Source organism: Vidua chalybeata, chromosome Z (assembly GCF_026979565.1).
Source record: "Vidua chalybeata isolate OUT-0048 chromosome Z, bVidCha1 merged haplotype, whole genome shotgun sequence".
Classification (NCBI taxonomy): Eukaryota; Metazoa; Chordata; class Aves; order Passeriformes; family Viduidae; genus Vidua; species Vidua chalybeata.
In genome coordinates, this window is record NC_071570.1 from 46,626,248 (window position 1) to 46,638,477 (window position 12,230).

General features: G+C 37.9%; 1 protein-coding gene across 4 annotated transcripts in view; it reads left to right on the forward strand.

The window, feature by feature from the left end:
- GNE (glucosamine (UDP-N-acetyl)-2-epimerase/N-acetylmannosamine kinase) overlaps nt 1-10,096 on the forward strand; it is a 34,347-nt gene extending 24,251 nt beyond the window's left edge. For 3 of the 4 annotated variants that reach the window (XM_053932049.1, XM_053932052.1, XM_053932050.1), the window contains 6 exons: nt 573-783; nt 3,119-3,248; nt 5,035-5,256; nt 6,114-6,296; nt 6,880-6,996; nt 7,696-10,096. In XM_053932049.1, coding sequence (XP_053788024.1) covers nt 573-783; nt 3,119-3,248; nt 5,035-5,256; nt 6,114-6,296; nt 6,880-6,996; nt 7,696-7,931 — 1,099 coding nt within the window. In that variant the 3' untranslated portion in view covers nt 7,932-10,096. The remainder of the gene's footprint in view (nt 1-572; nt 784-3,118; nt 3,249-5,034; nt 5,257-6,113; nt 6,297-6,879; nt 6,997-7,695) is intronic. The other variant, XM_053932051.1, reaches the window with a different exon arrangement.
- The last annotated feature ends 2,134 nt before the right edge of the window (nt 10,097-12,230 follow it).

Below are 12,230 nucleotides of genomic sequence, written 5' to 3' on the forward strand. Positions count from 1 at the left end.
TTTCCCTTTCTCTAACATGTAAGTTCTTACAAACTTCGATAGATATTTGCTCAACTAAGGACAAGGATAAAAGCAGTATTTCTTAAAAATCTAAACAGAACAATAAAACTGAATTCTTTAATACCAAGTAACTGATACCATGTATGATATTTTAGGAACAGGCATGTTGAAAACTGACATGAATATACAGTTTATTATTATATAGTTGGCACCTGTATAAGTACATCTTATTTGATCTGTAACACATACATAAACTGTCCAGATTTTTATTTCTGCTTTATGGTGTGGGTCCCTTCATGAAACTTAATTTTACAGGGGTTTTGGTATCATTAGTTTCCAGTTTTCTACCTTCCAGTTTCATATTCCAAAATTATTGAACTAATGCCAGACTTTAAAGATCTGTGTGTGTTCTTTAAACTACTGTACATAGTCTGTCATAGTGTGAGCTGCAGTACTGGCAGAGTAGCCAGACCATAATATTTTAATGACACTGTTACACTCTTCTGTCATAGAAAGAACTTTATAGATTGCAGTGTTATTTCTGATTACATTAATTCTTTTTTGTATTATAGCTCAAAAATATATGGAGATGGTAATGCTGTTCCAAGGATTTTGAAGTTCCTTAAATCTATTGACCTCAAAGAACCATTGCAAAAGAAGTTCTGTTTTCCTCCTGTCAAAGATAATATCTCTCAAGATATTGATCATATTCTAGAGACACAGAGTGCTCTGGCAGTGGATCTAGGTGGAACAAATCTCCGAGTAGCAATTGTCAGCATGAAGGTAAATATTCTGTTGTGCTTCTACATATTCTGCAAACTCCACTGGGCTTTATGGATGTGGGGTTGTGATGCAAAAGAGCTCCAAAACAAAGCAGTCTGTTGACTTTTATTGAGGGATAAAGAAGATTTCTTTCCTGCCTCTCATAGAGTCCTGATACAACTTGCCTAAGACTGATGTTAAACTAGCAATGCCCATTTGGTGGTGCAAGGTTTTAGCTGCTTCTTTGTGGGTTGACTACAGACTTTGAAGAATAGAACAGCTTTCCAATGTATTGGTTCTCCTTAAAAGGTGACTCGGTTCAACCTGCAAGTTTTTGTATGTCAAGCAAAACGTGGAGGGCTCCAATAGTAGATTTTTTTTGCTTCCCCACTGCCTTACACTTCAATTACACTTGTGATTGACACACAAGACCATTCTGAGCAACAATCAGCATCTAGCAAATCAGCATTTCAAAGATGTGAATAAAATTCATGATGAGAAGTCTTTTGCTTTTGTTCTCAACAGTATTGGACAATTACGCCTACAGTTACACTCCATATTTGCAGATAACTAGATCAGTTCAATAATAATTGCCCAGAAGGCAGAATAAGGTGCCTGAAGCATGAAGGGTTATATACAGTCCAGAATTTTCACATTCATTTAAGAGATGTCTGACAGATCTTCAAGGCCTTAAAGACAGCTTTTAAAAGTGTAATATTTTTAGAAGCAAAATTGACACCATATTTTTTCCTATGAGTCAACACAGACTGGAAAAAAATAATGTAAAAAATTTCTGCCCACTTTACAGAGCTCAAAGTTACATTTGTGAAAATTGAAATGCTAGCAAATCAGAGTGAAAACAATCAGACTTTCGTAATAAAATTTACACAACAAATGTAAGCATTTAACAGCCAGTGGCAGAATATGAGATTTAATTTTATTTTCACAAAAAAAAAAGGAAATTTAAAAATTCCTTTTAGAAGCCCTTATGTCTTCTGATAGTATTTGCTGCAACCTTGTCTTCCAAAACAAGTTCTCTGATGCGCCTTCGAAACTAAAAGTGAAGAAGAAACTAAGCATCCAAAATCCACAAACTCTGTCGCTCACGTGATACTGAGACAGTGGAACCCAGTACTCAAACCCATTGTCTGTTTGGAATTTTCCAAGTTCTTTGGCAACAATGATTCAGCCATGTTGCATATAGAATGTCTTTGTTACCCCTCTTTGATGAGTTGCATTAATTCAGTGCAGTTCACTGAGATACATGGTACAGGAGATTTAACAGGGAGAATAATACTCAACACAGGATACCTTGAGCAGTCTCCTAGCTTAATCCTGCGATGTAAACATTGAATTAAGATCAGTTCCTTAGTACCAATCCAAGCAGGTGCCATGAATACTTTCATTACACAGCACAACTACGGTTGAAGATAATCTTCATGGCCCCTCCCCACCCTCTCCAAACTATTTACAAGGGCATGTTATGACAGGAAAAGGGAGAATGCCTTCAGCCTGAAAGAAGCTGGGATTAGATTAGATTAGATTAGATTAGATTAGATTAGATTAGATTAGATTAGATAAGATATTAGGAAGAAATTCTTTATTGTGAGGCAGGGGGGCACTGAAACAGGTGGTCTAGAGGAGTCTGGGATGCTGCATCCCTGGAAGTGTTCAAGGCCAGGTTGGATGGAGCTCTGAGCAACCTGGTTTGGTTCAGTGTCCCTTCCCATGGTAGGGAGTTGGAACTGAATGATCTTTGAGGTCCCTTTGAACCCAGACTATTCTATGATACATGACACTTGATGGCACTCCAATACTGCAAGTGACTCAGAAGTGTAATTGCTTAGAAGATATTTCTGAAAGTATAGTCCTTTGCCTTGAAATTTCTAGCATTTCTGCTGTCTGATTCTGTTTTCATGCAGTCAGATTGGAAAGATTTTATTTTTAAAGCACTGTGGGTTTTATGTCCTTTTTAGCAATTGTTACTCTCTTTTTTTAACATTTCAGTGTTGAGCTTAAGTACATTGCTCTATCATGGTTCATGCTTAACAACAGTTGCAGCAGCTCTGGTGATACTTCCTCACACAAGCTATGTGTTCCTTAAAATGTGTATTTAATTTCAGATGGGAGGTTGATTACAGAAGCAGAACGTAATGCCTAATCTTACGAACTTGTCCCCCAGAGCTGTCAAGAACATTGCCTGCAGGCCCAAAAACTAAAGTATAGCACCTATGTTTTTTTTAAAGAGATAAGTTATGGCTCTCTATTTTCAAATTGACCTGTAATTTATATGGAAGAGAAATTTCATCATCACATACATTTCTCTGGGGAATGTTTTGTTGTTTCTAATTTCTAGGGTGAAATAGTTAAGAAGTATACCCAGCTCAACCCTAAAACTTATGAAGACAGACTAGCATTAATTCTAAAGATGTGTGTAGAGGCTGCATCAGAGGCAGTAAATGTAAACTGCAGAATTTTGGGAGTAGGTAAGTTAACACATAGTTTTTACATCTATCTTTTTCAACATTAAATTAAATCACTACTCATTAATTTAAAACACCTCTCTGAAACGGATCTCATGTAGTTTAAGTTCTTACATATTCTAAACAAATAAACGTTTCTAAATGGGTGAAAATGAGAACCTGACTATAAAGACTGAAGTTTCTACAGTTTGTAACAACCATTAAACAATCTGTTATGGTAAACTATATCTAAAATGTGGTTTTGTAGTACTCTGGATTTTGAAGCTCTCTGCATTTTGAAGCTCTCTGTGGTCTTGGCCTTGTGAATCAGATGCTCAGTGTTTATCAAAACAGCTCTTTGCTGTCTGTAAGCCTTCCTTTAGGGCTAGGATCAGCTGTGCAGCAGAATTTTCAGATACACCAAGGCAAACTAAAAAGGCCAGAATGTTAGGAGTAAATTTGTAGCTAACAGAGAAAACAGCAGCCCTTCTGCTGACTTTTAGTTCACTTGCAGTCCCCTTCTGTGTTAAACTATGTTATATCAGACATGACTTCTTCAGTTTAATGGTGACTAGGAGATTTGGCCTTAGATATTAGTTATTTATGAAAATGTTGATTAATATGTCATGGATTTTTAAGAAGGACATAGAATATTCATTTTAGCTGAGACATGTTCCTAAAGAAAAGTAGTTTGTTCGAGATGAAAACTTACCTGAATCACACACTACAAAGAAAAGTTAACTTGGACATATATTCTTTAAAAACAATATAAGTACACAAAGCTGTGAGGAGAAATGTTAGCCCTTCAAATCAGATCTTTCTTACACCTTTAATGTTCAATTCAGCTGCTAGTTTTAGAGCTTTTATGGCTGCTTTCTGTTACAGCATTAACCCTGAAACCATCTTCATACGTGACTCAGTTATATAAGCCCTGTACAAGAAAATGTTCAAACTTTACTGCCTAGAGCTAAATACCTCCATAATAGATACCTGCTTTTCAGTGGTCCTTCCACCAACTCTGGAAGCCTCTCCAGCTAGGGAAAACTGGGTTGGCTAATGGAGCCTATTACTGGCCTACACTATTCAGTAGACAAATCTCCAAACACAGTTTTGATCTTTCACAAAAACAGTGTGTTTTTAAGGAAAAACCACTACTCAAGGTCTAGTAATTATTTTTAGTCATTCTTAATCTTGAGAGTTACAGCAGACTTCTGGACACTAACAGTGTTCCAGGGTTTGAATAATTTATTTTTGCTGTTATGTCTTTTGTACAGCAGTAACAAGAAACACAGCTATTAAATGATTTGCTGTAATCTTGCCTGAAGTAGGAACATTAACTCTCTGACTAACATTAACCACTTCCCATCTAGTTAGTCTTAAGATACTTGGTGCATTGTGATTAGAGGTGTGGCATTCTATGAACTATCTTCTTTACTTTGAGGGTGACTGAGCACTGAAACACACTGCCTGGAGAAGTTGTGGAGTTGTCTTCTCTGGAGATATTCAAAACCCACATGGACAGAATCCTGTGCCACTTGCTGTAGTTGAACCTGCTTTAGCAGAGAGTTTGGACTAGATGATCTCCAGCGGTCCCTTTCAACCCGCACCATTCAATGATTTTGTGATCTTTACATGTCCAAAGTGGAACTGCCAGTAATACTTCAAAAATTTTTATTTTTATGCTCTGCTTCAAAGCCTAGTATTAGGGGGAAAAAAATCTTGTCATTAGAGAAAGAAAAACAGATTTCTACTTAAAGTCTGTTATACAGATTTAGTTTTCATTTTTCTCTCCTGTATTTCTGGGACTTAGGTATTTCCACAGGTGGACGGGTAAACCCTCGAGAAGGAATTGTGCTTCACTCTACAAAACTCATTCAGGAGTGGAGCTCTGTGGATCTCAGAACTCCTATATCTGATGCTTTGCACCTGCCAGTCTGGGTGGACAATGATGGAAACTGTGCTGCTCTAGCAGAGAGGAAATTTGGTCATGGAAAAGGAATAGAAAATTTTGTAACACTGATTACTGGTACAGGTGTGTATGTCGTAGTTCAATGACACCCAAAGTCCAGCATCATCACTTAGAGGCTCAGGTGTTCTATAGGCATAAACATTACCACTATGCCTGGAAAACCAAAACTTTTTTTGCTACACCATTTGTTTGGTTTAAGGTGTTTTTTAATATATTCAGGCAAATAAAACCACTTCGATAGTTTAGACTTTTTGATGAAAGAAGTTCTTCTGGTACTGCTACACAGGCAATTAAGGAAAATCTGAGCAACTTCAACTAGAAGAATTTTGCATTTTTCAGCTTTATAGCTTAATTCTCGTTCAATTTTAGAAATACAGAATATGTATCTAGAAGATAAGCAATATAAGAAAGTATGCTTAAATCTCAAATGCAAATGTGAGGTAACTTTTCTCATTTGCTAAGTATATAGTCCTTTAGATGGTGGCAGTAAGAACTAGCTGATGAATCTACACCCAGTTCGGGAAGGGGCAGCAGATACCTGCACATTTATCTGTCCTGGCCATTTAACACGCAGGTTTAACTGTCTAAATACAAAAATGCAAAATTTTGAGGCCAATTTGGATAGTTTTCTGTGTAAAGAGCATGACTCACAAGCTTAAAAGATCTGTCATAGTTCAGTACCATCCATAGGTTTAAAAAAAAAATACAAGCATTATATACCATTTTGTGCCATATATGAATAGGAGGGAGCTATGAGCTTGTCTATTATGCATTTCAAAACACTGAACAAATTATTTTATCTTGTATATATCAGAATAAGCAAATATCAGTGTCTTGTAGAACTGAGGCCTTTAGAAACTGTTGGGGAGCAGGGGGTGTTTGTCTTTTTTTAAACAAAAGAAGTCTTAATATCTTTGCAGGAATTGGAGGTGGAATCGTTCATCAACACGAATTGATCCATGGCAGTTCTTTCTGTGCTGCTGAGCTTGGGCACATTGTTGTATCCTTAGATGGACCAGAGTGCCTGTGTGGCAGCCAAGGATGTATAGAAGCATATGCCTCAGGAATAGCGTTACAGAGAGAAGCTAAGAAACTGCATGATGGTATCTATTTACTCTGGGTTTGAAAACACAGTTACTAAACTGCAGTATAGGAAGCCATTTTCAAAGAAGGTATTAAGAGAAAGTAAATGTGCCTTCTTTTTTCTAGGAGGAGACAAGAATAGGTGCACAGGCAGCCTGCATAATACAGATCTTTTTCAGTAGCAAGGAACATTTGGAACCAGTGGTCTCAGAATTCCCAGAAGCACACAGTCGAGCTTGTCTCTTCTTTTTAAGCTTGACATAAACTAATCTGTCAGGCATTCTGTGACATTGTCTTTCAGCAAAAGTTTCTCAGTCTTAAAGAAGTTTGAGAATATTTATATTTTATTTATTTTTGAGTCTAACAAGACTAATGAATTACCACACTCTAACTTTCGAGTTTGATTCTCTGCTTCTGCAGGTAGTGTCCTGAATAATACAGATACGATTATTTCAGCTAAACTCAGGGTTGGACACATTGTTCAGGATTCAGTATACAAGTAAAAGAGATGGAAATATTTTAATTGCCTATTTTTTCACCCTCTGACTTTTTCACCCTCTGCCACATTATCATGTTTTGCTCTTGGCTTTCTCTCCTTTCCAGATGATCTGCTTTTAGTAGAAGGAATGTCAATGAAGGAGGAGGAGATTGTTAGTGCTGCACACCTTATTCAAGCAGCTAAACTTGGGAATACAAAAGCAGAGAGCATTCTCAGAACAGGTGAGAACATAGTCCAGAGGGTGAAACACTTCCATGATTGTATTTTAGGAGGTACAGAAATGGTAGTGCACAGTAACACTACAAGAATCCTGTACGTGTTGAGGCCCTCTCAATATAGAAATTACTTATGGTAATGAGATTTAAAATATAAATGTTGGAAAAAATATCAGAAGTGTTAAAAGTATCTGTTCCAGTTAAAAAAAAATATTAAAAGGCTCTACAAAGATCAGTTTAAAAAAGAAGTCTCAACATTATCATAATGGAAAATTCTGGGACATTTCATTGTAGGCAAGTGAACGGCTGGTCTGAGGTAGCAAAGGCAATTTAAGTTACGTGTTACTTTACATGGAGGATTTTACTGGTTTACTTGTTTTAAGCATAGTCCTCCCTCATACATACCACTAAGGTGGTAGAGCGATGCTTTCCTATTTTCTCCTTGCTTACAAGCATGCTTAATGCCTTGTTTTGTCTTTTCACATCCATAATGTTGAATAACGCATTACTGTGCAAAAAAATTTGCCTTTTCTTTTTTCCTTTTGAAAGAAAATTTAATAGCAAGACACATATTGCCTAATAACATAAAACAAAACACTTTACTGACTTTCCAGTGTTATTTGCTGCTAACAGAACTGCTTCAACTACTAATGCCAGAATTGCTCTGAGTATTCTACTCAGTTTCTTTTTACTTCCTCTTTTCAGCTGGGACTGCACTGGGCCTTGGCGTTGTGAACATTCTACACACCATGAACCCGTCTCTTGTGATCCTTTCTGGAGTTCTAGCTAACCACTATGTTAATGCTGTCAAAGATGTGATAAATCAACAGGCGCTGTCCTCTGTTAAAACAGTGGATGTGGTGGTCTCAAATCTAGCAGATCCTGCTCTTCTCGGAGCTGCTAGCCTGGTACTGGATTATACTACACGTAGAATATACTAAAGAATTACAGAAGAATTAGAGAATTGGACTATTCAAATTCCTAATGAGTGGAGGGAATACTTTGCCCCAAACTTTTCTTTGATGAGAGCAGCTATTGAATCAAAGTAGTGTTCTGAGTAACTAGTGACTACTTTAGCATTTCCTAATTAAGGTATTATCTTTTTGTATTTTTCCTAAATTTCAGCTGACTTCATTGGAAGTAATGTGCAATTCTGGTTTTTTAAGCACCTCTGTTGTTAAGCCTATACATTACTTTTGAGTGTGGCTGAATTATTTATGAGCATCTCTTGCTGTATGGGGATAATGTGTATGGTGTGTAAAACTCTTGGGGATCCATATCTCATTTCCCACTTATGTGAAATGAGACATTTACCAGCTTTTCAGTTTCCAGGATTCCATCCACAAAGTAAATATGATGTAATCACCAGTAGCAGGTAGTAATTTCAGTGGGTGGAAATGAGGGCCTCTAGAATTAAAAAAAGGCTACACTTAGAAATTCCTTTTCATGAAGGATTTGGTAGAGGCAACCAAGTTTATTTATTAGATAATCTCTAAAGGCCAGTGTCAAATTCTAGAAGCTTTGCATATGAAGGAAAAAACCTACAGTTTAATCAGCTTACAGACTGCAGAGGAGTCCAAACAAACTGATAAGTAGTTGCAGTGATGCAGTGAGCATCTTTGTCTTCTGGCTATGACCAATAGTAAATTGTTTGAATTTTAATCTCGGGGGATAGCTCAAGAGACTGAATCTACTGCTTTCAGTGAGGGGGGCTGCATATTCTTTGGTAGCCAGTTAGCTGAAATGCAGCCACATGGCACAGCTAATCATAAAGAATCTACCTTTCACTGCAGAGTGACACAGTGCATCTCAGCCATTCGGGTGGCTGCAGGTGCAATGTTCTTGTCCTGCTTTCACCATCAGCTTTCAGGATGGAAAGTCAAATCTGACCCTTATCCTTGCCTTCAGAGCATTCAGAGGCCTAGGGGAAAAGTATGTCAAGTACCAGTGAAGGCTTGCCTAAGTAAGCTGTGGTTTGTATTTCTTTAATGAGTCCTTGATATACAGTGCTGTCTTTATCCAGCTCCCTTTTTAGCATACTTTCAAGATGCTGGAGAAATTGAAAAACCTATCAGCTATCTGTCAGCTAATCCAGAAAGATAACTCTGGAGGAACAGTCAGAAGACTATCCTGTCCTGAATTTAATGACCTATTTTGAATCTAACTCAACCACTGTTACTCTCAGAAGTCCAGTAATGTGTCAATACAGGGGCTATTTCCACACTTGAACTTCCCCTCCAATTAAAATGAAACAATCTTCTGCTATATAATGAACTTTGAGTGAATAGTTCACTTGCTAATTCTGGAATAATCTATACAGGTTGTCTTTACTTCACCCTCTCTTCCACAAGGAATGCTTACTGGTAACTCACATATTCAGCGCAGATTTTAGGACCACCACCAGATCTCCCTTCTAATGTATCCAGGAACAATCATGCAGCCTCTATACCATTGGCAAATAACTGGTTGCCAAGTTATACTAGGCTTTATGTAACCAAGGAGTTTTAGTTCCTTTCCCTACACATCTTTGTTTGCTTGATGATTCCCATTACCTTCAATACCAGAGCATTAGCTCTATGAGCAGGTCAAAGAGAAACTGGCATTTCTCTGCAGTGACAGTAGCTCAGATCAGGAGTATGGAGGTTCTAACAGTGATGAGGCGTGTCTTTTGATCTTTCCATCCTCAATTATCACAAGGAATGCCTGGCTGGAATGCCTGGCTAAAAGTGGGACCAGGCTTTTGCTTTCCAGACCCTCTGAAGCTTTGTATTTCTGGTATCTCAGACTCAAAATCTTTTTCCCTAGCAGCTGGAGGGTGCAGGCACAGAAAAACCACAACAGACTAAAACACAGTTGAAATGTTCTACACCTTTAACATCATGTTAAGAAAACAATTCTTCACATGCTTTTGAAAATGCTTTTTTTTTTTTTTGTCAATTGACTAAGAACTTGCTGCATATGTACAAGCAGTTTATAAAATCAGAAAGAATAAAAAATCATGTTTAATAGCATAATAGTGGTTTTGTTTGTCTCTCCTTACCCTGTACAGAAGCATCCTTTGAACTTCAGGTACTTTAATGTGGACCAGAGCTTTTATGGATATCAGCCCCCTGTTGTATCCAGTCCCAGAAGGAGCATCAGATGTTCACAGAATATCTGCAGCGATGTGCTTACTTGATGTGGTCCAATGTCCTTTAGAACAGCCCATACCATCAAGTTTAGTTATTCAGTATTTTGAATCTTTGATATGCCACCCAGACACTTGGAAATAGTAAATTCATTAGTTTTCTGATGGTCTTGAAGCACTGTCCTTCCTCCATTTAATTGTAACAAAATTGTCAAAAACTTGCAAATGTATTATCAATGGAAGCAATGGCTATTTTGTATTAAAAAAACACAACACAGAGTAAGGTGCAGACGGAATTTACACTTGGATTCAGTGAAATCCGTTCACTGTGTCAATTTCAAATGCCATGGAGATACCACAGGCATTAGCAAGTATAAAATACCTGGGCTGTACACCCCTTGGGCCATTACAGATAATTATATCTGGATTAGAACTAGTGCCATAGTAGACAGTTCTGCAAGGGAACATGCTTGCCTACATAACAAGTACTGTTGGAGGAATCCTCTTGGCAAAGACTATAGATACCCACGTTGTCCATTCTGAAATACAAGCCAGTAATCTGTATGTTTCCCTCTTAACTGGTTGCTCAGGAAAAAAAAAAAAAAAAAAAAAAAAAACAAAAAAAAACAGCAACAAGAAAGATAAGCTGCACCATGTTTTTTTATGGCTGCTTAAAACTTAACCATTTTCCATAGGCTAAGAGGATGAATGCACAGTGCTGTTGTTTTCAGGCTCCCTGCTTTCCAATGAACGCATGACCTCTCCATCCCCCTTCTTTACAAATGCTCACTGTAATTTCAGACTGCCTGGCTGCTGGCTGCCACCTGATCAGAAGCTAAACAAAGCAAGTTCTATACCAGGATATATTCAGCAAGAGTCCACAGCTTCTCTCAGTACTGCCTGAGATCTTCACACACATGCAGCCGGGATTATATCTGAAGGATAGAAAGCGTCCAAGTTTTTTTCCAGATTCCACTGACTAATGCTATGGAGAAAAGCAGCTACAATGGGAAGTTAAAGCCAGTAAGCAGGATTGAGCATGCACAGGAGGCCAGAGGTGTAGCACAATACTGTCATGTCACATGAAGTTACAAAACAAAGTGACAGATACTGACCTCTGAAAAAAATGAGTCAATGTTTAGAAACATGAACAAGGAAACTAATTTTCCCAAATAAACCTGAGAATTCCTTTGCTCTGTCACAAGGTCTAGGTATCTAAAGCAATGCTCAGACACAGAAAATGTCCTGACTCCAGGAGTGCTGTGTTTGTTTCTGAGCTTCCCAGTACATAAGAGACATAAGCACACCAGAGAGAGTTCAACAAAGAGCCACAAAGATTACAAAGCAACTACAGCATTTCTCCTATGAGGAAGGGCTGAGAGCTGGAACTGTTCAACTTGGAAACAAGAAGGCTTAGGGGAATCTTACCAATGTATATAAATACCTAAAGTGAGAGTGCAAAGAAGATAGCCTCCTTTCATTTGTGCCGTGACAGGAGACACTAAGAACAGGCTGAAACACAGGAGACGCCATCTGAACATCAGAAACACTTCTTTACTGTACAGGTATCCAAGTACTGGCAGAGGTTGCCCAGAGAGGAAGTGGACTTTGACTTCTTGGAGATCATCAGAAGCTGTCTGGATATGGTGATGGGCAACAGGCTCAATGTGGTTTTGCTTGAGCAGAGGAGTTGAACTACATGACCTCTAGAGGTCCCTTCCAACCACAGCCAGTCTATGATTTTGTGACAGCACTGATAAAGACAGTGAGCTAGCATACTTGAATGTAAAATTAAGGCAGAAGAAGTAACCTGCAAAATCTCTGCACCAGAGTTAGCAGAAGTAATCAGAATCCACAGAGCTGCATTTTAAGTGTTCCAACAGGATGAAATATGTCAAAAGTCTGCAAACACATTCTTAACCTCTGCAAACCCAGCATATAAAATACTGCTTTAACTTCTGTAACATTGCTTTAGCCTTGAATTTGAGTCTTTGCTTATTTTCTTGGATTGCAGTTCTAAGCCACATCCATAGCCGAATAAAATATTCTGTAAGATAGGAAAATGTAGTGGTCAATAAATACCATAATTCAGTGTGCAGAAATCTCTCCAACC